The 25,794-nt window shown below is 48.1% G+C and overlaps 2 protein-coding genes across 2 annotated transcripts; one reads left to right on the top strand and one right to left on the bottom strand.

Moving 5' to 3' along the window:
- Window positions 1–9,549: 9,549 nt before the first annotated feature.
- Window positions 9,550–12,038, bottom strand: ERICH4 (glutamate rich 4). The gene is made up of 2 exons (XM_065920606.1): window positions 11,672–12,038; window positions 9,550–10,203 (listed from the first exon to the last, which is right to left on the bottom strand). The coding sequence occupies exons 1-2, from the start codon at window positions 11,969–11,971 to the stop codon at window positions 9,979–9,981; spliced, it is 525 nt and encodes a 174-aa protein (XP_065776678.1). The 5' UTR covers window positions 11,972–12,038; the 3' UTR covers window positions 9,550–9,978.
- Window positions 12,039–17,643: 5,605 nt separating this feature from the next.
- Window positions 17,644–22,499, top strand: DMAC2 (distal membrane arm assembly component 2). Its single transcript, XM_065926177.1, has 6 exons — window positions 17,644–17,870; window positions 19,206–19,402; window positions 20,557–20,637; window positions 21,414–21,550; window positions 21,655–21,817; window positions 22,167–22,499. The coding sequence occupies exons 1-6, from the start codon at window positions 17,841–17,843 to the stop codon at window positions 22,345–22,347; spliced, it is 789 nt and encodes a 262-aa protein (XP_065782249.1). The 5' UTR covers window positions 17,644–17,840; the 3' UTR covers window positions 22,348–22,499.
- The last annotated feature ends 3,295 nt before the right edge of the window (window positions 22,500–25,794 follow it).

Genomic DNA, 25,794 nt, shown 5'->3' with positions numbered 1-25,794 from the left:
TCTATATGCGGGGGAAGACAGTGACTAGGGGAGTCAAGACTCGGCACCCCTCCCCAAGTCCTGGGTACTGGACTTGGACTGAAGTTTCCAGACACTCAGACGGGCCCTACTAGAAGCCCCAGCCCTTGCCCTGCCTAACCCAAATAAGCCATTCCAGCTGTTTGTAGCTCCATGATTGCAGAGAGATACTGACTGAGTGAGCTAGTATGGTTCACCAATGGGAGCAGCTATGTAAAAGATGGGCAAAGGAAAGCTGGAGCCGCCACGGTAGAAGAGTACAGTTGTGAATATGGCTCCGTGAAGTTTTATGCACTGTGTGGCTTTGGTGCGGTCTTAAGTTGTGGTCCGTATGCAGGTGGACCCACAGAAGTACACTCAAAGAGGATGGATTCCATGGTTTGGCCAAAGGATGGGCCCCGATCCTCATTGGCTACTCCCTGCAGGGGCTCTGCAAGTTTGGCTTTTATGCAGTACACCATGATGAAGTTTGCGTGCTTTGAACGTACTGTTGCCGATTCCGTGGTGTCTGTGTTGAATAAAGAGAAGGGTAGCAGTGCCTCCCAGGTCCTCAAGAGACTTGGATTTAGTGGTGTATGGAAGGGGCTCTTTGCCCGTATCATCATGATTCTGTGAAGGTCTACTTCAGGCTCCCTCACCCTCCTCCCCCTGAGATGCCAGAGTCTCTGAAGAAGAAGCTTGGGTACACTCAGTAGATAAATGAAAGCAAATATGGACTGAATCTGCGTGTTGATCAGTGTTTGAGGAAAATGTAACTGGACGAGAGATAATCCAGGCTTGCAAAGCGTGCCAGCTGATGAGGACAGGGAACAAGCAGCACATGGGAATGAGGTACCGAGGGGAAGAGCCAGGGCAACACTGGGAGATAGATTTCACTGAGGTAAGGCCAGGCAAGTACGGGTATCGCTATATGTTGGTTCTGGTAGATACCTTCTCGGGGTGAGTGGAAGCCTTCCCTGCTAAGAGAGAGCTTAGAGGGCTAAGTTGGCAATAGAGACTGGCGGGGACTGGGTGACCCTCCTTCCCTTCGCACTCTTTCAGGCACGTAACACCCCTTATAAGAGATTCTGTATGGAAGACCCCTTCCTGTGTGTATTAGAACCTAGATGGAAAGGCCCTTATGTTGTTCTCCTTACCACTCCTACTGCTGTCAAGGTCGACGGGATTGGACCCTGGGTTCACTGCAATCACGTGCAGCAAGCCACACCGGAAGAACAAGAGCAGAATGGAAGGCGAGTCCTCACCCGTCAAATCCTTTGACTCGTCCGCTGGGAGGTTTCCTAATTCTCCTGCTGATTATTGCAGGAACTGAAGCTGTGTAACCTCTTGTGATGGGCCCCGGGAACGGGATGTAGGAAACAGAGATTTGGTAGCCCTGAGTGTGGCACAATCCACAGGGCCAAGTACCTCAGATATGGGGGCAATTTAACCAAGCTTCACTATCTCTGCAAGGCCAAGGGCTTTCCTCCCTAGGAGCCACTGTAGATGCAATCAGTCACTTAGAGGAGTCTTTGACTTCCTTGTCTGAGGTGGTAGAATCTATGGCAAAAGTGAGAGAGGGACTGGCACAACGAAAGAGAGAACGGGAAGCCCAGCAGAGATGGTTTGAGTCTTGGTTTCAACACTCCCCCTGGCTGACTACCTTAATTTCCACCCTCCTGGGTCCACTTATAGTGTCAGTGGCCCAAGATAGAAAAGAGGAAGATTCCTCTACTTGAACAACAGACAGGGGGGAATGTGAGGCGAGAGTAGGCCTTCCTACTTGGTAAGATTATCAGGCCACCTGGATACAACCAATTAGCTTTCACTTAACACTGACTGCTGTTTGCCAATTAGGACCAATTAGCTTTCACTTAATACTGACCGTGTTTCCCAATTAGGAAATTAGGAATGGGGCGGAAACCCCCAGGAAAGTCCCACACGGGCGAAAGTATTGACCAATGAAATTGCTTTGCAAACGTGTAACCAATCTGCTTCTCACCCTATAAATTTGTGTAACAGCTTGGGCTCAGGGCTCTCTGACTGCACCACTGCGTTGGTTGCAGCAGAGAGTCCTGGCTCGAGTCAGTAATAAACTTCCCTTTCTGCGAGTTGCATTGTCTTGGAGGCCTTCTCTATTCCCGCTCGGGGATTCGGACATCGGGCATAACACTGAGGACCAGGTTCAATCCCTGGTTACAGAACTAAGATCCTGCAAGCTGCACAGCTCATCCAAAATAGACAGAAAAATAAATGTATTTTTTGAAAAAAGACAACAGCTTCCTCACAAGACTGTTCCTAGCCTCCTTTGGCCACCAAATCTCAAAATCCCCAAATAGAAATTATTAGTGTGGCAAAAGGGAGAAAAGGGAATAAACCTCTAAGGACCCATAGAATGTGGCTAATATGTATAGTGAAGTGAATTTGCTCAGTCGTGTCCGACTCTCTGCAACCCCATGAACTGGGGCCTATCAGGCTTTGCCGTCAATGGGATTTTTCAGGCAAGAGTACTGGAGTGGGTTGCCATTTCCTTCTCCAGGGGATCTTCCTGACCCAGGGATCGAACCCAGGTCTTCCGCATTATAGGCATGCTTTACCCTCTGAGCCACCAGGGAAGCCCAATAACCAGGACCAAAAGCAGTGTACTTCTGAATCAGGATCTAAGGAGTCATGTGATAATGGACCACAAATCTGAATACGGAGATTGTGTCAGCATGGCAGCGGACTTCCCAAGTGGTTCAGTGGTAAAGAATTTGCGTGCCAATGCAGGAGATGCAGGAGACATGGGTTCGATTCCTACATCAAGAAGATCATCTGGAGGAGGAAATGACAACCCACTTCAGTATTCTTGCCTGGGAAATTCCATGGACAGAGGAGCCTGGTGGACTACAGTCCATGGGGTCTCAAAGAGTTGAACACAACTGAGTGACTGAGCATGCATGAAGGTCAACATGGGGACTACAAATAACAGTGCAGTATAAAAAAAAAAAAAACTTGTCAAGTCATTGCCCCTGGTCCTGTAATTTCCCAAGTTATAGGACTATCTTTGGTATTCAGGAGTTCCTGGACCCCTTCAGAGTTCATGCCAACACTATGGCTCAGCATGGGGGCCCAGTCATCCCAGTGACCAATCTTGCAATTAGGAGATGAAGCTTTGGGCCAGCCTATCATCTAGGGATGGAAGTAGGGGTAGACATTGAGTTCAATATCATGGCCCGTGATTCAGTCACACCTGCTGATGTGATAAAACCCGAATGAACAGTCTGAACACCAATGACCCAGTGAGCTTGCTTCAGCATGCCTGAGGGTGATATGTCCTGACTCCATGGGGAGAGGACATGGGGGAGCTTGCATGTGGAACCTACCCTGTCTTTGACCTAGAGCTCTCCCTTTTGCTGCTTCCAAATTGTGGCTCTTGCTATAATAACACTAATCATAAGCAGAATATTTTCCTGAGTTCATGAGTTATTCTAGCAAAATACCCAATCTGAGGAAGTCATGAGATTCTGAATTTGCAGCACCTGGGTCAGAAATGTGAGTGGAGGACTTCCCTGGTGGTCCAGTTGTTATAGCCACGCTTTCCGGGAAACAAACTCACTCAGAAGGATAATGCAGATAGTGGAGTGCAGTTAATTACACCGGCGGGCCCAAGGCAGAGTCTCCTCTTAGCCAAGGACCCCGACCAGCATTTGTGAAAATCTTTTATACCCCATGTGTATGAGGTGTACGTGTCCAAACCCACTACCCCAATTCCCTTGAGACTTACATAAACAAAGGAAGGGTAAATACATCTACAATAACCCCATCATTCACGTGTTATGTGTTCAAACAGTCAATAATCAATAAGCCCACAGTTACATTCCAAATAGTTAATAACCGATAAGCCTGTGCTTACATTCTGATAGATAGTGTCCGGAGGCAGGGGTGATTAGTGCCTGTTTTCTCTTAGGTGATGAGTAACCTGGATGTGATCTTCAAGGTTGCCCTGTCCGGAGGGGGTCTTATCCTTCCATTGTCGTTCTCACAGGCACTAAGCAGAGAGTTCAGAGTCCACTGGAGAGGTGGCCGAGCACGATCAGCACAGACAGGCCTGAGATGGAGTCCAGGCCCTATGAATTCCTTCTTCACAGTGATTAGGAATCTTTAAACGCATGGAACACTGGTTTGATCCCTGGTCTGAGAAGATCCCACATTCTTAGGAACAACTAAGCCCATGAGCCACAACTACTGAAACTCATCATCTAGAGCTCTTGCTCTGCAACAATGAGAAGCCAGAGCACTGCAATGAAGAGTAGCCCCCACTTTCTGCAATTAGAATGCCCACACACAGCAACAAAGACCCAGCATAGCCAAAAATAAATTTTAAAATAAAAAAATTTTTTAAAACAAACTAACAGGGACTTCCCTGGTGGGCCAGTGGTTAACAGTCAGAGCTCCCAATGCAGGTGGCCCAGGTTCAATCCTGCGTCAGGGAACTAGATCCCAAATCCCACAACTAAGACCCAAGGCAGCCAAATAAATGAAATTTTAAAACAAACAAATAAGAAGACAATGAAGCATGAGAGTTTCATGGCCTCAGGCACTATCCGTATCTCTGATCTCTCAGGTCTCCAGTACTACAGGCATGCTGGACCACCCTCCGGAAGGAGGGTACATTATTGTATCTTCTACCTCTTTGAAAGATGCTTTATGGAGCCTCTGGCAGGACCTAATTAAGAAAGCAGAAGTGCAGAGTCCTAGGAGCAAGGTCATGCCTCTAGAGCAATAGAAAAACAGCTCCTGGTTTTTCTATTTTTAAACAGGGGAGCCTGGCATGCTGCAGTTCATGGGGTAGCAGAGTTGGACACCACTGAGCGACCGAACAATTTTTCCATGGGCCAGAGTTTGGGGGGATGGTTTCTGAATGATTCAAACACATTACATTTATTGTGCACTTTATTTCTAATCTAATGCTGCTACTGATCTGTAGGAGATATCAGTCTACTCGACCCAGAGTTTGGGGACCCCTGGGTTAGAGGATGATGCAAACCAGGGACATCTGTGACTTGCTTTCAGAATATCTCAAACACTCGGGTTTTCATTGATTATTTTTTGGCACAGTCAAGCTTGCCATTGGAGGATTCTCTGAATTTCCAAACAAAGCCCAATGCTGCATAAACCCTGCAGCATCTCAAAATAAAGCAATATTATAACCCAAAGAAAACAGGGATTTCAGGGGCAACTGAGCTAGCGTGCATTCAGCCACATCCTTCATAGCCCCCAGGAGATGCACATATGTGACCTCCTGCTGGCCTGGCCTGTTCTGTGACCCCTCAGCTCCCTCTGAACACAAGTTCAGGCTCTCAGATGCCACTCACTGACCACAGCCAGACAGCCTTCACAGGAGTCAAATTATCAGAAGGAAATTGCTCTGGATAAGAGCCAAAGGAGAAGGAAAACAATGTTATGTCCCAAGCTGGTGGGTTTAATGCCTTCCGTGCTTTAGTTGCCCGAGACATGTGGAATCTTCTCTAACCAGGGGTAAAACCTGTGTCCCCTGCATCAGCAGGCAGATTGTTATCCACTGTACCACCAGGGAAGTTCAATACAACCTTCATTATGTTGAAAAATTTTATCAAAAGCTTTTTCTGCATCTCTTGAGATGATCATATGGCTTTTATTCTTATTGACTGATTTGCAGATATTAAAAAATCATTGCATCTCTGGGATAAATCTCACTTGACCATGATGTAAGATACTTTGAATGTATCATTGGATTCTGTTCGCTACTATTTTGTTGCGGAAGTTTGCATCTGTGTGCATCAGTGGTATTGACCTGTAATTATCTTTTTTGTGTGTGATGTCTCTTTCTGGTTGTGGTATCAGTATGATGCTGGCTTCATGGAAGTTGTTCAGAAGCATGCCTCCCACTGCAATTTTTGGGAATAGTTTTAGAAGGGTAGGTGTTAGCTCTTCTTTAAATGTAGACTTTTGTTTGTTGGAAGTTTTTAAGATACTGATTTGGGGAATTCCCTGACAGTCCAGTGGTTAGGACTCTGCACTTGCCCTGCCAAGAGCCCAGGTTCAATCCCTGCTGAGGAAATTAAGATCCTGCAAGTCATGCAGTGCAGCAAAAAATAATAATAAATAAATAACTGATTCAATTTCAGTACAGTAAGTTCCCTACATGCAAACAAGTCCCATTCCAAGAGCATATTCATATGTCTAATTTGTTCATAAGTCCAACAAATTTAGCCCAGGTACCCAACTAACACAATTGGCTAGATAGCACTGGGCTGTAATAGGTCTATAATACTTTCCACACAACTAACAAATAGAAAACAAACACAAAAAATGAAGAAAACATTTCTAATCTTACAGTATAGAGCCTTGAAAAGTGCAGTAGTACAGTGTAACAGTGGGCATACAGGGTCTGGCATCAAGTGAAAAAGCAAGGAGAGTTACTATCTTTCTAGTTGGGAGTGAGGATATTCCCAGAGAAGTGAGATGTTGGCAGATGTGAGAGTCTGGGCTCCCCCATTCTGGCCCTGACCCCTCTGTCTGTGCCTTCCCCCATTCCAGCCCTGCTCGTCTTGGCTATTTCTTTTTTCTTTTTTTTTTTTATTTTTTGGCTATTTCTATGTGTTAAGGGGTGCCCCCCTTGCTGGGCTTGGAAGGGTAAATTTGGCGCTTACTTGGTCATTGCTGGATGTAGCTCAGTAAGTGTGGCATTGAGGACCATACCGGAGGAGGGGGTGCTGCCCACACCCACCCAAACTCCCTGAGTGTTTGATGAAGGTGACTCCCCCATAGATGTCACCTCTATGGCCCAGGACATGGCCCAGAGCAACTCCCACCCAGACATCAACTCCCACCCAGACATCAGGGGCTACCGGACATGCTGTTCTTTTTTTTTTTTTAAATATTGATTTTTTAATTTGGTTGTGTTGGGTCTTCATTGCATCACTCAGGATCTTTCATTGCTGCGTGCAGACTCTTTAGTTGTGGCACGCAGGCCCCGTAGTTGCAGCGCCTGGGTTTAGGTGCTCCTTGGCATATGGGATCTTACTTCCCCGACCAAGGATCGAACTTGAGTCCCCTGCATTGCAAGGCGGATTCTTAACCACTGGACCACCAGGGAAGTCCCCTTGCTGTTCTTGAATAGTAAACTTTCCTTCCCAAATCGCCCCCATCGGAGAACTGTCTCCCTGGGCATCTCTTCTAAGAATGTAGACAGGCAGGAGTTAACAGAAGCAGCCCTGCTTCTCTTGGGCTGCTATCTGCAGATACCTGCTCATCTCCTGCAGGTGGCGCTGTGACGCATTTGCATCGCGTCAGGGAACACGGATGACCCCTCGCGGCTCATCTGATCACACCCACATTCCATTTTCAAATATCTGAAATAGTGCGGCGCAAGAGAAATAGAGTGGGAGTCACTTATGTAATTTTAAGTTTTCTAGCAGCCATATTTTTAAATGTAAATAAGAAATGAGTGAATTAGCACAAGAAAAGATGCTCAACATCACTAATCATTAGGGACTGCAGCACGTCAGCCTCCTCTGTCCATGGGGATCCTGCAGGCAAGAATCCTGGAGTGGGTTGCCATGCCCTACCTCCAGGGGCTCTTCCTGGGATCGAACCTAGGTCTCCGGCATTGCTGGCAGATTCTTAACTGACTGAGCCACCAGGAGAGCCGCCCAATCACTAGGGAAATGCAAAGTAAAACCACAACGAGGTACCACCTCATACCCATTAGGATGGCTATCATGAAAAAAAGAAAAGAAAAAAAGAAAATAACAGGTGTTGGCAAAGGACTTCTCTGATGGTCCAGTGGTTAAGACTCCGAACTTCCAACGCAGGGGGCATAGGTTTTGATCCCTGGTTGGAAAGTAAGGTACCACAAGCCTCGGGGCACTGCCAAAAAATAAAAATAATAAAATAACAATAAGAATAATAAAATATTTTTTTAAAAAACCTTTCTACGGAGGTGGAGAGTTGGAGCCACTGTGCACTGGTCATGGGGATGGGGATCGTGGTTGTGGTCGTGGGGATGGCAAATGGTAGAGCCAATAGCACAGCACTTCTCAAACAATTAAACAGAATCACCCACAGTCCAGCAACCTCACTTCTGAGTATACACCCAAATTTTTTAAAAAAAGACTTCCCTCATGGTCCAGTGACTAAGGTTCTGTGCTCCCAATGCAGTGGGCCCAGGTTTGATCCCTGGTCAGGGAACTAAACCTCACAGGCCACAACTAAGACTTGGAACAGCCAAAAATATATATATATTTTAAAAAAGAAAGAAAGCAGAGACTTGGACACTTATTTGTACACCCTTGTTCACAGCAATGCTGTTCACCATAGCCAAAAGCTAGAAATGACTCAAGTCCCCATTGACAAATAAACAAAATGTGGTTGTTCATAAAATGAAATATTATTCAGCCTCAAAGAGAAAGGAAATTCTGATACATGTTGCAACATGGATGAACAAACCAGTCAGGAAAAGACAAATACTGTGTGATCCCATTTACATGAGGTTCATAGAGTAAGCAAATTCATAATGACAAGGCAGAAGGGTGGTTGCCAGGGGCTGGGAGCGGGCAGATGAGGAGTTGTTGTTTAACAGGTACCTTTTCAGTTTTGCAAGATGAAAACACATTCACACCACAACATGAATGTATTTCACACTACTGAACTGTAAATTTTAAAATATGGTTACAAGGAGGGCTTCCCTGGTGGCTCAGGGGTTAAGAATCCACCTGCCAATGCTGGAGACACAGGTTCGGATCCCTGGTCTGGGAAGATCCCACCTGCCTTGGAGCAGCAAAGCCCGTGCACCACAGCTATTCAGCCTGTGCTCTAGAGCCTAGGAGCCGCAACTACTGAAGCCCGTGTACCCTAGAGCCGGTGCTCTGCATCAAGAAAAGCCACCGCCATAAGTCTATACACCGCAACTAGAGAGTAGCCCTGCTCTCTGCAACTAGAGAAAAGCCCGTGCAGCAACAAAGACCCAGCACAGCCAAAAATAATAAACAAATTAAATTTAATTTAAAAATACACACACAGGGCTTCCCTGGTGGCTCAGTGGTAAAGAATCTGCTGACAAGGCAGGAGACACGGGTTTGATCCCTGATCTGGGAGGATCCCACACGCTTGCAGATCACTCAGCCTGTTCACCACAACTATTCAGCCTGTGCTCTAGAGCCCAGAACTGCCAACTCCTGAGCCCACATGCTGAAACTACTGAAGCATGCTTGAGAGTCCGTGCTCCAAAAGAAGAGAAACTTGTACACGGCAGCTAGACAGTAGCCCCTGCTCGCTGCAACTAGAGAAAAGCCCACGCAGTAAGGAAGACCCAGCACAGCCAAAAATAAATAAATAAATAAATATTATTTAAAGAAATACAAACACAAAAACAACAGATAGGAGAAAGGCACTCTGACCTCCCCTTTGGTGGTGGTTTAGTCACTAAGTTGTGTCCGACCCTTTAAAAATGGTTAAGAGGGTAACTTTTATGTTCTGTGTTTTACCACAGTAAAAGAAATTTACAAATAAACAGGTGAAATTAGCTTTAGTCATATTTTTATTTATCCCAGCATACCTCAAATATTATCATTTCAAAATATAATCAATTTTTACTATTATTGAAATACTGAATATTCTTTTTATCAAACCCAGCTTGGAAATTCAGCACTTACAGCAGACCTCAGAGCTAGCCACTTTCCAAGTGCTTAACAGCCATCTGTACATCATATTTGCAAAGACACCAACAGTTTCTCTGCAAACCTCCAACAGCATCTAGAAACACACCCACCATTCAGGGACCCACCCCTCAATCTCCTCTCAGACACTTTCAGAGAAAGCACTTGCTCAAGGAGCAAATGACAGTACCAAATTGGATATCTGCAGGTCAGTTTGACCTGCAAATCCCTCCCTTCCCCTGCCTTCTTACATAAATTTGCGTATCATTCATGTGTCCACTGGAAGCACACTGGCAGGACCTCAGATAGTCATCTCAAAGTCAGGGGGGCGGTGGTGGCCGGGGACTGGACTGGAGGCCCCCTCCAGTTTCCCTTTCAGCTCTCTGTCCTCCTCCTCCTCTTCCTCGGTGTTCTCCTCTGCCTCCTCTTCCAGGAAGGCCACCAGTTCCTCCCGCAGTGCCCCCATCTCCAGTCCCAGGCTGCACAGCTGGCCCAGCAGCTGGACATCCACTCGGCGGAGGTTCCCCTGGGGTGGGAAGCGGCAGTCATGGGCGTGCCACTCCAGACGGCAAAGAGTTAGTGTGCCTCTGCCTAGAAACCTGAGTGGGAGCAGCTCCCAGTTCAAGTACCAACACAGATTCTTGGCCTTACCAAACTTTAGTCAGGATCCTGAACATTTTCCGGGGTCCATCAGTACTTCCTTGTATCAGTAAAATCCAGTTTTAGCAAGAATCCCCCTCTTTGTATGTTTTGGGCTTCCCTGGTGGCTCAGATGGTAAAGAATCTGCTTGCAATGCAGGAGACCCTGGTTCAATTTCTGGGTCGGGAAGATTCCCTGGAGAAGGGAAAGGCAACCCACTCCAGTACTCTTGCCTGGAGAATTCCATAGACAGAGGAGCCTGGCGGGCTACAGTTCATGGGGTCGTAAAGAGTTGGACTCGACTAAGAGACTAACAACACCCTCTTCCATATCTGATCAGATTCCTCGTCCTCCCTCCTCCCCCATCCCCCAGGTGATGGCTGATCACCCTGGCCTGCCTTCAGCAAGAATCCTGCTAGATCAGTTTAGCCAGACTCCCCCCTCACCCCTGAGGTTGCCTCTTGGGAATTTTCCTTTTTTCCCCTCTTTTGGCTCTGCCACTTGGCATGTGGGACCTTAGTTATCCCAGCAGGGATCGAACTCAAATCCCCTGCATTGGAACCTCTCTGAGGCTTCACTACTAGACCTCCAGGGACACCCCAGCCTCTTAGGAATGTTCTATCCCCTGACTCTGCTCCTTGGCTGTCAATTCCCAATTGCCCATGCTATATTCAAGGTTCAGCCCAATCTCTCTCCTCTACTACAAAATCCCATCACAGCGGGTCTTTATACCTACAGCCTTGCCATCTTTAACAGGTGTCATCTTTTTCTTTAACAGTCCTGGCCCACAGCATACGGGTGGGACCCTCACTGTGTCCCTGGACTCTGTCAGCCTGCTTCTGTCCTGTCTCCCACGGTCATGGTCTCTGCATTTCACTGTCCCTCGCTTTCTCCGCCTCTCTTGTTCTCTCTCTGTGTCCTGATCTTAGTCTCCATCTCTCTTATTAGGTCTCCCTCTCTTGTTATCTGTCTCTACTTGGCTGTCTCCCTCTGTCTTTCTAGATCCTGTCTTTCTGTCTGTCTCTATTTCTCTGCCCCTGCCTTTGACTTTCTCCATCTCTGCCTTTCAGATTTAACATGAGCCTGTCTTTGGCTCTCAGTCTCTGCTTTCCATCTCTTGTTTCTCTGTCTCTGGATCTCTCTGTCTCTATTACTGTCTGTCACTCTTAGTGTCTTTCTGTGTCTCTATCCGTCTCCGTCTCACTCTGTGTGTATCTGTGTCTGCCTCTATTTCTCTATTCCTGTCTCTCACTTTCTGTCTTTCAGTCTCTGGCACCTTTTACTTTCATTCATCCCCATTCATTTCTCCACTCCCCACTCCCCCATCTCTGATTCCTCTGAACCCCTCACTCACCAGCTCCTCCCAGATCCACAGCAGACTCTCCCTGGCACCTCCAGCGCCAGCCCCTGGCGACGCGAGGGTCTGACCCACCTTCTCCGCTGGGGGGACTCCCCTCAGGGCCCGCGGGGGTGGGCCCAGCCCTGGGGGCACCAGTCCAGCCTGCCTCAGCTTCTTCCAGAGCTCCATAGCCTCTGAACTGCGGCAGCCAGGAACAGGAAGTAGCAAGGTCCAGAGTGACCTAGCCCCTGGGGAGTTGGGGGCGGAGGGAGGGGAGTAAAGGGCAGTGGAGGGTGGGGGAGCACCCCCTGGCATCACAAAGTCCCTTCTCCACGGAGGATCAGCAGCTTCGTGTGTGTGGGAGGATGTGTGTGTGTGTGCGCGCGCGATATGTATGTGTTTAAATTGAAGTGTAACATCAGGTCAGTTCACAGGGATCCAACCTCAGCCCCTCTGGCCGGAGGTCAAACTCCACCCCTCCCTGCCGCTTCTCAGATTGACCCCTCACGGGTGAGTGGCTGCCCCGCCTCTTCTTGCCCCGCCCCTTCTGGGTCCCTCCCACTGCTCCTCCCCAACTCCCCCTGCAGCCCTTTCCTCCACTTACTCCTATCTTCGCCTGGTTTGATCCTTGCCCGTCTTCTCCACTCTGGCCCTTGCAGGGCTTCCCAGCGCCTGTGCCTGAGGAACCAGAAGTGACTTCCAGGAGAACGATCCCTCAGCCAGAGTGCCTTGGTGCCCAGGCTGCTGGCCCAGGCTGAGCAGCAGTTCTGTCAACCCTGGACTTGTCCACAGACATTATCACTAGCAATTCAGGCCCCGCCATGAACTGCAGCACACCAGGCTCCTCTGTCCTCTGTCCACACCAAACTACCTCCGGGAGTTTGCTGAAATTCATGTCCATTGAGTTGGTGATCGATCCCTGGGGTGGGGAGATACCCCGGAGAAGGGAATGGCAACCCTACTCTTGGCACTCCACTATTCTTGCCTGGAGAATTCCATGGACAGAGAAGCCTGGTGGGCTAAAGTCCATGGGAGGTCACAAGGAGTTGGACATGACTGAGTAACTAACATTTACTAATGCCAGTTACAGAACCTAGGCAGTGACTTACTGTACAAAATCATTCAACTTTTCTGTATATTTTCAAATTGTCCTATTAAAATGTTAGGAAGCTATGATGTTATTGGTCTCTGTCTCTTAGTGGAGACAGTTGATTCCTTTGGGAAAGTTCATTGGTTGAGATTTTCAACCAATGGAAGTTGAGTCAGTGCTCATGACTGATGGGAGATGGTAACAGAGCTAGATGAAGACTTTCCCTCAAAAGATGTAGTTCTACTGCTGTAAGCAATGGAAATCTAACTCAAATTCATTTAGGCAGAAATGGGAATCTATTTTTAGGAGCTCTGGGGCAGGCCAAGAGCAGACAGACATGCTGGATTCAGGCTTTAAATGATGTCTTTGTTGTTGTTCAGCTGCTCCGTCATGTCCAACTCTTTGTGATCCCATGGATTGCAGCACGCCAGGCTTCCCTCTCCTTCACCATCTCCCAGAGTTTGCTCAACTCATGTCCATTGAGTCAGTGATGCCATCCAACCATGTCATCCTCTGTCATCCCCTTCTCCTCCTGCCTTCAATCTTTCCCAGCATCAGGGTCTTTTCCAATGAGTCGGCTCTTCGCATCAGGTGACCAAAGTATTGGAGCTTCAGCTTCAGCATCAGTCCTTCCAATGAATATTCAGGTTTGATTTCCTTTAGGATTGACTGGTTTGATCTCCTTGCTGTTCAAAGGACTCTCAAGTCTTCTCCAGCATCGCAGTTTGAAGGTATCAGTTCTTCAGCTCTCAGCCTTTTTTGTTGTGATGATGTCTTTAGCAGCAGCAGTAGTTTAGTCACTAGGTCGTGTCTGACTCTTGCAACCCCATGGACAGTAGCCTGCCAGGTTCCTCTGTCCTTGGGATTCTCCAGGCAAGAATACTGGAGTGGGACTCTGGTTTTCTCAATCTCTCTGCTCTCTTTGTCTCTTCTGTTGTCTGGTATCATCCATATGGTGGTAGGAGAGTTGCTGGAAGTCTCGTCTGTGGTAGATTGTATTATTTTCAAAATATTTTCTTCCCTCCCACTGGTCCTTTCCTTAGGAGAGGATTTTACTTCCCTCTTCCCCACTGATGAGCTTGGTTGTGCAACTTGTTTTGGCCATGACTCCTGTTGGCCTTCTTTTGTACCCATAGGTTTTACCGAGTTCCAGGGACTGCTCTCTCCCTTTGACCCTTCAAGGATAAGAGTGTAACAGAGCCTCTCTGTGGCTAGTTTACAGGTGCTTCACCATCCCTCATTGGATACCCCTCACTTTGTAAAGAGTGCTATTATTAAATGCTCAATTATCTTACTTGTGTGTGAATTACTTTTCTGCTGGGATCCTGACTGACACAGAATTCTATTGGATAGATCTACCACAGTTTTTTTTTGTTGTTGTTGTTGTTGTTGTTTTGAGGGGCTTCCCTGGTAGCTCAGCAGTAAAGAATCTGCCTGGCAATGCAGGAGATGTAGGTTCAATCTCTGGGTGGGGAGGATCCCTTGGAGCAGGAAATGGCAACCAGATTCGGTATTCTTGCCTGGAAAATCCCTTGGACAGAGGAGCCTGGTGGGCTACATACAGTCCATGGAGTTGCAAAAGAACTGGACATGACTTATCGACTAAACAGCGAAACAACAACCACCACAATTTATCAGTTGTATCTCATCCTCTACCACCTCCTCATTCTTTTGCCTTCCATCTTTCCCAGCACCAGGGTCTTTTCCAATGAGTTGGCTCTTCATATCAGGTGGCCAAAGTATTGGAACTTTAGCATCAGTCCTTTCAATGAATATTCAGGGTTGATTTCCTTTAGGATTGACTGGTTTGATCTCCTTGCTGCCGAAGGGACTCTCAAGAGCCTTCTCCAGCACCACAATTCAAAAGCATCAGTTCTTAGGTGCTCAGCTTTCTTTATGGTCCAACTCTCATATTCATACATGACTACCGGAAAAACAATAGCTTTGACTAGACAGACTTTTGTTGGCAAAGTGATGTCTCTACTTTTTAATATGCTGTCTAAGTTTGTCATGGCTTTTCTACCCAAGAGCTAGCATCTTTTAATTTCATGGCTGCAATCACCGTCCATAGTTAGCATCTAATATCTGTTAGGACTTCCCTGGCAGTCCAGTGGTTAAGAATCCGCCTGCCAATGTAGGGGACACAAGTTTGATCCCTGGTCTCGGATGATCCCACATGCCTTGGAGCAACTAACTTCCTGTGCCACAACTACTGAGCGTGCACACTCTAGAGCCTGTGCTCCACAACACGAGAATACACCCTAACAGGCCCGCGCACCACAACAGAGTAGCTCCTCACTTGTCACAACTAGAAAAAGCAAAGCCTGTGTGCAGCAACAAAGACCCACCACAGCTATAAATAAATGAATAAATATAATCTTAAAAAAGAAAATATAAATCAGACCAAGGCATGCCTGTACAAATGGAATAAAGCACAGTTTCTTGCCCTCTTCTCTGACCCAGTCTCCCACACCTCTGTGCAAGCTGGTCCCAGCTCTGAGCCTTTGGACTGACTGTTACCTCTGCCTGAAACACTTTCCCCCCAGGCCCTTGAATGGCTGTTTCCTTCTCATCCCTCACCTCCACTTAAAAGTCACCACTTCACAGAGGTCTTTACTGATGGCCCTGTGCCTCAGTCACTCCCTATTATATGGCTTGTTTTTATTTGCCTCTTATCAAACACTGTCTGAAATTATCTTGCTTATTCATTTGTTTCTTAACCATCCTCTCACTGACTGGAATGTTGGCTCCATTCCAGTAAGAGCCTTGGTTCCATGGTAATCTCACAACTCAGAACAGTGCCTGCCACATGGTAGGGACTCAGTAAATATTTGTAGAATGAATGAATGAGTAATTCTATCCACAAGACTTCATAATGAATTTTCCCTTGAGATGTAGCCTTGAACTCTAAACTGAAATTGCCAACACATCACACTACTAGTCTTGAAATTCTGACTCTGTCCCTTACCTTGAAATCTAAGATCACCATCTATTCGACCTTTCCCTTCCCTGACCCTGCTTTAAAGAAAGATGCGGGCTTCCCTTGTGGCCAAGTGGATAAGAATCCACCTTGCAATGCAGGACACACCGGTTCAATCCCTGATCCAGGGCGACCCCACGTGCCTAGGAGCAACTAAGCCCATGCACTGCAACTACTGAAGCCTGCTTGCCCTAGAGCCCATGATCACAACAAGAAGCCAAAGTGGGACCCAGAATGAGAAATGAGAAGCCCAAGGATGGAAAGCAGATCAGCCCATGCTCTCCACAACTAGAGAAAGCCCACTCTCAGCAACGAAGACCCGGTACAGTCAAAAATAAATAAATATTTTTAAAAATAATAATTAAAAAATAAAGATATGGAGTTTTTCAGTGCATCTTTTTCTGTTCTAAGGAAGCATTAACAGTTAGTTAGATCTAGAGAAACGGGAAAGCTCACAGGGACTATGAGTGCAGTCAGAAAGAAGGAAGGTACTCCAACAGCCCTCTCTTAAGGGAAAGACTGTCAGGTCCCATTTTAAGGCCCATTGGAAAGAGAGGTCCAACAGACTGCTGAAGCCAAGAAGAGTAATAAGTGTGTGCTCCTTTAAGTGTTATTTTAAAAAGTGGGGAAAAGACCTAATGTCTCCAAAGAAGACATACAGATGGCTAACAAACACATGAAAAGATGCTAAACATCACTCATTATTAGAGAAATGCAAATCAAAACCACAACGAGATATCACCTCACACGAGTCAGAATGGCCATTATCAAAAAGTCTATAAACAATAAATGCTGGAGAGGGTGTGGAGAAAAGGGAATGCTCTTGCACTGCTGGTGGGAATGTAAGTTGATACAGCCACTGTGGAAGACAGTATGGTGATTCCTTTAAAAACTAGAAATAAAACCACCATGTGACCCAGCAATCTCACTCCGAGGCAAATACCCTGAGGAAACCAGTGTTGAAAAAAAAACATGTATCCCATTGTTCATTGCAGCTCTATTTACAATAGCTAGAACATGGAAGCAACCTAGATGCCCATCGACAGATGAATGGATAAAGAAGTTGTGGTACATATACACAATGGAATATTACTCGGCCATAAAAAGAACAAATTTGAGTCAGTTCTGATGAGGTGGATGAACCTAGAACCTATTATACTGAGTGAAGTGAGTCAGAAAGTGAAAGATAAATATCATAATCTAATGCACATATATGGAATCTAGAAGAACGGTTCTGAAGAACTTATTTACAGGGCAAAAATGGAGAAACAGACATAGAAAATAGACTTATGGAAATGGGGAGAGGGGAGGAGAGGGTGAGATGTATGTAAAGAGTAACATGTAGATTTATATTACCATGTGTAAAATAGACAGCCAACGGAGAATTTGCTATATGACGCAGGAAACTCAAACAGGGTCTCTGTATCAACCCAGAGGGATGGGATGGGGAGGGAGATTTGAGGGAGGTTCAAAAGGGAGGGGATACATATATTCCTATGGCTGATTCATGTTAAGGTTTGACAGAAAACAACAAAATTCTGTAAAGCAACTAACCTTCAATAAAAAAGTAAATTTAAAAAAATGTTATTTGCTCAGTCATGTTCAACTCTTAGGGACTCCGTGGACGGTAGAAGACAATAGCCCTCTAGGCTCCTCTGTTATGGAATTCTCCAGGCAAGAATACTGGAATGGGTTGTCATCCCCTTCTTCAGGGGATCTCCCTGACCCAGGAATCAACCCCGAGTTTCCTGCATTGCAGGCGGATTCTTAATCGTCTGAGCCACCACGGAAGCCCTTTAAGAGGAGGGCTGGAAAGCGGAGGGGGCGTGGTCACAAGAGACCTGGTGGGTTGGATAAGACGAGCCCCTTCCGGTTACATAGTCCTAGCAAGATGGCGGCGCCCAGGGCGGTAGGTGACCGAAGCTTTTAGAGCCTTCTAAGTTAGTGTCCGCTCTGCTGTCTCTGCCTTCAGGACCTCTCTCGGCGCCCAGCGGACAAGGAGCGGGAAGGAGCAGGGGGCCTCTCCCGCTAAGCCTCGCTCTGGGCGCCGAGACGTGTGGTCGTCGGGGGCCGGAGGATCGGTGCGGGTCACCGGCAGCGAAGGAGAGAAACCAATGGGGAAGCAGGGCGTGCCGACTGAGAAAGTGCGCCAGACCAATCAGAGGGAGGGATCCGACGGGCTCTGGGAGTCTAGGGGCAGACGACAGTGGGACTTGCAAAGGATGAGGGTTTGGAAGAAATTGGCAGAAAAACTGAGGTTTGAGGTCCAAGAGTAGGAGACCAAAGGTGAGGGAAACTCATGGAATAGTTAGGAATTTTGATGGAAAACCCAAGAGGTGAATTTGGGAATTCCAAGGGAAAAGATCTAGGGGAAATTAAGGGGAGAATTTGCAATATTGTGGAATGAATTTAGGAAGAATTCGGCAAAGTCAAGGAATGGACCTAGGAAAATTAAAGTAAGGTTGGGAGCTTAAAAGGAATTTTAAGGGAAAATAAGGATGTGGGCAAAACTATTGGGAGAATTTGGTTAAAGCAAAAAGAGAAACTGAGGCACTTTAAGAGAAAACTTTGGTGGGGTGGAACTTGAAGACATTTGGGAGCTTCAAGAGGTAAATTAAGGATGGTTTGGAGAGAAATTAAGATTATATTTGGGAGCTGGTAGCTCAGTGGTAAAGCACCCTAGACCCCATTTCTCAGCAACAGGAGAAGCCACAGCATCAGAAGCCTGCACACTGGAATGGAAGAGTAGCCCCCCATCACTGCAAATAGAGAAAGTCTGCGCAGCAATAAAGACTCAGTGTAGCCCCCCAAAAAAGTTACATTTGGGGGAAAGGAATGCCTTATTTAGGAAAACTGCTGGGAAGTGGATAAAATTCAGGGGAGAATTTGTAGTACATTAAGAGTTCAGATAATAGAGGTTTGGTGAGAGACTAAGAGCTTGGAGGAAGTTAGGGGGAGAATTTAGGAAAACAAGAAGACCCTTAGGCCAAATCAAAGATAAGTTTTTTTTGGCAGCGCTAGGTCTTGGTCGCTGTGTGCAAGCTTTCTCCAGCTGTGACAGGCAGGGGCTACTTTAGCGGTGGTGCCCGGGCTTCTCACTGAGGTGGCTTATCTTTCTGTGGAGAACAGGCTCTAGGTCAAGTGGGCTCAGTAGTTGTGGCACGTGGGCTTAGTTGCTCCACAGCATGTGGGAATCTTCCCAGACCAGGGATCGAACTCACATCCCCTGCATTGGCAGGGAGATTCTTAATCATTGGACCACTAGGGGAGTCCCAAAGAGAATTTAAGATTGATTAAAGGAAAGAACTTGGGGAAAGCCTGGGGAAATTTTGCAGATTCCAAAGAACTGGAAGTTCTTAGAAGAGAAATGAGCAGGGAAATGTTGAAGAGGGAAGATTTGGGAGCAAAACCAAGGGAATCTGGCTGTGGGTCTCGAAGGAGGCTCTGTGCTCAAGCTCCTCCTCCCCTCTTCTCCCCAGTCCCTGAGCCTAGTGACCCCGGTATGGAACAGAGGTACCAGCGGCATCCGTGGCCTGAGCAAGGCAGTGGACCCGGAGGGCAGTCAGAGGAAGGGGAGGACACTGCTCCAGTTCCTGACTGACCGCTTCTATGATGTGGAGGCTGTGAGGGAGTACCTTCTCCGGAAACAGGTGTTGAAGGTGCAAAAGAAAAATCGGTGAGAACCCCTGGCCTGCCCAGCCCTGCTATCCAGGCCTCCCTGGTCTGCCCACCCTGCCCTTGCCACTCCAGGAAGCCCTAGGGCTTCCAATGTGAGCCTTGCCCAGGTGCCTCTTCATTTCCAGCCCACATGCTTATGAAACCCTCCAACTCATAGAGGCAATCCATTGCCTACTATATCCTCTTGGAAGTCTAGCTGGCACGTCAGACCTCACATGGATAACAGCAAACTTTGGTTTCCCCCTAAAACAGCCTCCTCATCCCCAGGCCTTCCCCATCCCGGTCAGTGGCACCATTGCCCATCCATTGTTCAGACCACATTCTGAGGAGTTATCCCTGATTCCTGTCTTTGCTTCCCTTCCCTCCACATCCAGTCCATCAATGTCACCTTCTGCCTGTAGCCTGGTCGGAGCCCTTTTATTTTATGCTTGGATGACTGCAGTTGTCTCCTATCTGGTCACCTTTTGCCCCGTTATAGCCTACACAGCAGCCAGAGGACTCTTAAGAAAGGAAGATGGATAACATTACCATTTTGCTTAAAACCCTCTTATGGTTTCCGACTGCAACTAGAATAAAAGCCAAGTTCCAAGGCCGAAAATCTGGCCCCTTACTGAGCTTTGAGACCTCTACTTGGGACACCCACTCACCTCTGCCAGCCTGGCATCCTTATTGCCGTTTGTTCATCTTAATTCGAGCCTCTGAGCCTTTGCAACTGGCTTTTCCCTTGGCCTGGCAGACTCTGACCCTGACCTCTGCAATCCCTCTCTCATTCAACTCTCAAGTTTCACCTCCTCCAACACGAAAACCAAATCACTCACCTCCATCCCCCATCCCGACCCGAGCCGCTCCTAGTCTGTTCCCTCAGTATTAACTTCATCACGGAATTGATACTCGGCGATTTGTTCTTAACTTGCTGGTTATCTGTTTCCCCTGTGAAATAACTCTGCAGGAGCAGGACAATGATCCGCCTTGATCACCACTGTCCCCCAGTGCCCAGCACTTCAGAGGCCCTCAGTAAATATCTGCCATCTGGTTCAGTCTGCCTGCCCATCTCAATCCCGTGCTGTGGACTGAGACCCTCTCAGCAGCACCGGGGCCTGGCAAGGGGTGTGGTGCTTCAAGGCTCACCCTCGGCTACTCTTCTCCCGGCAGGTCTGTCACCTACATCAAGGAGCGATACGGCCCCTACGTCGCAGGGGCCTATTTCGTCTTGAAGCTGGGAGGCTCAGTCAAGTATGATGGCAAAGGTGTCAGAATGGGGGTGGGGTGGAGTGGGGAGGCGGGAGAGCTACTTTCTAAACCTGGGGCTCCTCCGTCGGACAGACTCATGTCAGTCTGACTGGCTTCCGTGCACATCCTGGTCTCTGGCCCCTCCTGGCCGTGTGGCTGGGGACTTGTTCCTGAGCTTCAGTTTTGTCATCAGTAACACGGATGGTGGTCATGTCTAACCTACAAGGTGTGCTGTAAAGATTCAGGGACACTTTGCAGTCTGGACACTTGTCATGGGTCACAGGCCAACAGCATGCGTGCTCGGTCAGCACTAGTGTGTCTTTTCTTTCTTCCTTCCCCCTCCTCCTCCTCTTGTTTTTCCCCTTTATTTTCCTTCTGTTTTTAAAACACAGTTCACATAGGCTTCATCTAGCCTTCCTCTTGGTTCCAATTAAGATTTCACTTGTTTTGAGCACTTCATCCAGCACCCTCCTTAGAAATAGTGTACCTGTCTGTAAATATCTCAACATTCACCCATCTCTAAGGATTCTTGTCTCATAGCTCTTTTTTCTCATGTTAATATCCATAATCTCTTCGACCCTCAGCTTCCAGGTATGTAAAATTGGCCAAACACTCCATCCTTGATGAGGTTGTCAGGGGGCCCAATGAGACCAGACATGTAAAGCCCTTAGCGCGGGGCCTGGTGTATAGTGAGCGCACCAGTTTCTCTGATATGGTGCTAGGAGTGTTATGAGGAGGTTGGAAGGTTGCGGGACCCTGCTGACACGCCCTCTCTTCAGGTTTCGGGACAGGGAGTGGATGCGGGCGGATGAGCGTGGCCTCTCCTCCCTTGAGTTCCGGAAGCTCCAGGAGGTGCCCCTGGAGGCGGTGGATGCCAGTGGCTGTGCCATCAACTACCAAGGCCTGGACAACCTCTGTGAGTGGGGTGGGGCGGGAGGAGGTGGAGACAGGCCAGGCGCTGCCCGTTTGTGGTGGGCTCCAGACGGGCCCTGAGTGCCATCCGCCCTCTGCTCCCTGCAGTGGCCCTGAAGGAGCTCCAGTCCCTGTCACTGCGACACTGTCCCCACCTGGATGACTGGTGTCTCAGCCGCCTCTACCAGCTGGCCGACTCGCTGCAGGAGCTCTCGCTGGCCGGCTGCCCCCGCATCTCTGAACGGGGCCTCGCCTGCCTCCACCACCTCCAGTGAGAGGCTGGGCCCCAGACCAGGGGAGGGCAGTCCCCCCATCCCTGCCTCCTGGACAGATCTAGAGCTGGTGGTGGGTCAGCATAGATGAGCTGCACAGTGAACATCTGGGAGGGTGGGAGGACTTAGTCTTCCTGTCTTTTTGTATTAAGGAAATTACAAGATATTTACACTGATGTGGGACAGCAGGAGCCAGAGGTGTGCAGATCCACACAGTGGATCTCATGTATTTGAGCAAAGATTTTATTAAAAAGTTTGGGGTCAGTGTGGGGGCAGGTACACCCCCCACACTCACACACACAGACGCCATCCTTATATGTGACCCCCCTGCATCTTGCCTCCTCTCAGGAACCTCTGCAGGCTGGATATCTCCGACCTTCCTGCCGTGTCCAACCCGGGCCTCACTCAGATCCTGGTGGAGGAGATGCTGCCCCACTGTGAGGTTCTGGGGGCTGACTGGGCACAGGGCCTCAAGGTGGGGCCAGAGGAGCAGTCCCAGGATGCAGCCGGCAGCCCCATCCCCGCCTAGCCTTCGGCCCCTCCCCATCGAGCTGGGTCTTGGCCAGGCTCTGCTGAGAGCCCAACAGCTCATCCTTCTGGCTTTGTTGGGCTCATTCAACCCCGGGGGTCGGGCTGGGGTGAGGGGAGGAGAGCCTGAGGTTGGGAGATTTGTTCTCCGCCAGGGTGCTCTGGCTGGCTGCAGCCAGCCTGAAGCTCACAGCTCCTGTCAGCTTGTCAGGTAGCCCTCTCCACATGCTTCTCTCCTTCCCAGTTTCAGGAGCCCCCTTCTCCAGCCTGGGGGAGGTAAGGGCCTCTGGCTGCAAGTAGCCCCAGGGAGCTGCACTCTTCCTTGTGGTTGCCCCACACCGTGCCCACTTCTCTGGCACTTCTCTTGACTTGTCAGAAGAGTCTCATCGGATTATCCCACTTGCATATGCTCCTGTTTCCTGTCAGGGGGGCACTGCTGGCATTCTGCAGGGCTGGTTCTTCCCTATGTGGGATGACTCGGCTCACCGCGGGCTGCAGCATCCCTCGTCCATACCCACTGCATGCGGGGAGTTCCACAGTGTTCCGCTTACTGAGTTATTGACGCTCAGCTCCAAATTCAACTTTGTTTGCTCTGTGAAAATTGATCTGGGCCTTAGAAGTATTCTCCAGTATAACTGGCCTGATAAGGTTTGCCAGTAGAGGGCGTCCGAGAGATGTGCCTCTAGGGAGGGAAGGCTTTTGCTTTCTGGCTTTGCTCAGGGGTGCTTGCTCAGCTGCCCTGCAGCGCATGGTGGTGCAGGGCTCCCCGCATCTGCTGAGGTGAATCAGGTGGTCAGCAGCTTCCCCTGGCGCCCTCCACCCCCCACTCTGCCGAGGACAGCCTCCACTGAGGTGTCTGAATGTCTCTCCACCACACCCCTGAAGGTGGATTTCCAGTAACTACCAGGGCCCCTTACCAGTGAATCCCCTCCTTACTTCACTTTGCTGTTAAAGTTATTGATTCTCTATATTAAACTTTCCCTGTTCAAATTACTGTGTGGCTTTTCTCTCTAGACTGGATCCAGACTGATAAGAGCCTTGGCATCTGGAGTGTTCCCAGAGATAAATTCACAAAGACAGGATTTGGGGGGTTGGTTGGTTCCGGCCTTTGGCTTAATTGCACTACTGAGCTCCTTGGCAGTGGGAAATGAGACATTAGAAATCCATGGCCTAAATGTCATCAACAGAATGAATGGATAATGATGCCTTTGGTTGAGTCCACTGCTGAGCTCCTTGGCAGTAGGAAATGAAACATTAGAAACCCTCGGCCTAGATGCCATCAACAAGATGAATGGATAACAAAGATGTAGGGGGTATATGTGATACATGGTGGAATACTACTCAGCCATGAAAAAGAAGTAGTGCCATTTTGCAACAGCATGGATGGACTGGGAGATTATCATATTAAGTGAAGTAAGTCTGAGAGAGAAAAATATGATATCACTTATATGTAGAATTTTTTAAAAATGATACAAATGAACTTACAAACCAAAAACTCATAGACTTAAGAGAAAAACCAATGGCTACTGAGGGGAAGGAGAGGAGATAGCCTGGGAGTTTGGGATTGACATGCACATGCTGCTATATTTAAAATAGGGAGTTCCCTGGTGGTCCAGTGCTTAGGACTGTGCTTCCACTGCTGACGGCATGAAAGTTTGCTGCTGTAAGCTGTGTGTTTCACTGGGCTTCGTGACCTCTGGAGGAGAGGATTTCAATCTGGGGTCAGAGATGAGGCTTGACTACTTGGGGAACTTTTTGTGTAACAAAGTTTTATTAGAGTATAGAGATAGAGAAAGCTTCTGACATGGACATCATAAGGGGACAGAAAGAGTGCCCCCTTGCTAGTTTTTAGCAAGGTGTTTTACATCTGTTAGAAAGCTATTAATCAGATATGAGAGACAGCTCAAGGCCGAGGGAGTTTCACCAGACTCCCACAATAGACAGGATGGCATCCCCCAGCCATAAAACAATTGATAGGAATACTGGCTTGTTGAGCCATTATCAGCCCAAGGTTTGAGAAAAGAAAAAAAGTCTTGGGTGGAACCATTTTGAAGAAAGGCAAATTCTAAAGCAAGTACGTAGTTTAAAAAACATTTCCACAAGAAAGACATTGGTTAGCTCAAGGCAGGACGTCTGCCACTTGCAGTTTATTTCCTCCTGCTGCTTGGGAACCTCTGGCCTTCTTGCCTGTTACCCTCTCAGGCATAGGTTCAATCCCTGGCTGGGGAACTAAGAGGGGCCAAACAAAAAATAGGCTAAATAACCAACAAAGACCTTATGTATAACAGCAAACTCTGCTCATGGTCTGTAATTATCTAAATGGGAAAAGAATTTGAAAAATAAGATAACATGTACATGAATCACTTTACTATACACCTGAAGCTAATACTGTTAATCAACTATTGTTTAGTCACTTAGTCATATCCAACTCTGTGAACCCAAGGACTGTCACTCACCAGGCTCCTCTGTCCATGGGATTCTCCAGGCAAGAATACTGGAGTGGGTTGCCATTTCCTCCTCCAGGGAATCTTCCCAACCCAGGGATCCAATGTACCATCTCCTGCCCTGGCAGGCAGGTTTTTTTTTGTTTTTTTTTTTTTAACCACTGAGCTACCTGGGAATACTCCAGTATAAAATAAAAAGTAAAAAAATAAAAATCCAAGGCATGTAGCAGCATCACAAAAATGTTATCGCCTGGGGTTGTGATGAGGTGCCAGTGAGGTGCCATGTGCCCTGGGGGGCCCTGTGGCTGCTGGGCATGACACTGGCAGTAATGACAGCTCTAAAGATAGGGTTGGGCAGATTCCCTCAAGTGCCCAGCTCAGTCACCCCCTCGGAATTGGCAAGCTCCCATGACAGCATTTCCCCCCCACCAAAGTTATTGCTTATAGATACTGCTGAAAATACAACACAGTGTTTAGGTCTGTGGGTTGCAGAGTTAGGACACTTGAACCCCCCAGTCTGGACAAGTTTCTTATCTGGTGGAAGTGAGGGCACTGACTGGTACACAGTGGGATCCAGAAAACTGGATTCAGATCATCTGGTTGGACCCAGAGGAAACAGACGACCTTGAACCCCCGAGTTCCTGGAAGCCTTCCCTAACAATGTGGGGAGACCACCTGCGATCCTACACTTGAAAACCCAGCCATGACCTCCCCTGGGGCAAATGCCTTGAAAGGGAGATCAGCTTTTCTTGACACTTACGAGCGCCCCCTGCTGTCACTAGACCTGCAAGTGCCACAGGTCAAGCCTCAGCACGCTCCAGGGGAGCAGGTGCTCACTGCGCCCCAGAAGGGAACAGCTCTTACACGGAAGGGCAAGACCTGCAGACAGATGTACAGTCAACACTCAAGAAGCCGCACGGGAGTGGATTCTCGGATGTTAGGCCAGGGAAAGCGGACCTCACACCGCACGGAGCGAAGCTCACTGATAGAACGGCACTTACTGG

This window comes from Muntiacus reevesi, chromosome 2, assembly GCF_963930625.1.
Source record: "Muntiacus reevesi chromosome 2, mMunRee1.1, whole genome shotgun sequence".
Taxonomy (NCBI): Eukaryota; Metazoa; Chordata; class Mammalia; order Artiodactyla; family Cervidae; genus Muntiacus; species Muntiacus reevesi.
The sequence above is the reverse complement of the archived record's forward strand: the minus strand, read 5'-3'. Positions and strand labels throughout refer to the sequence as shown.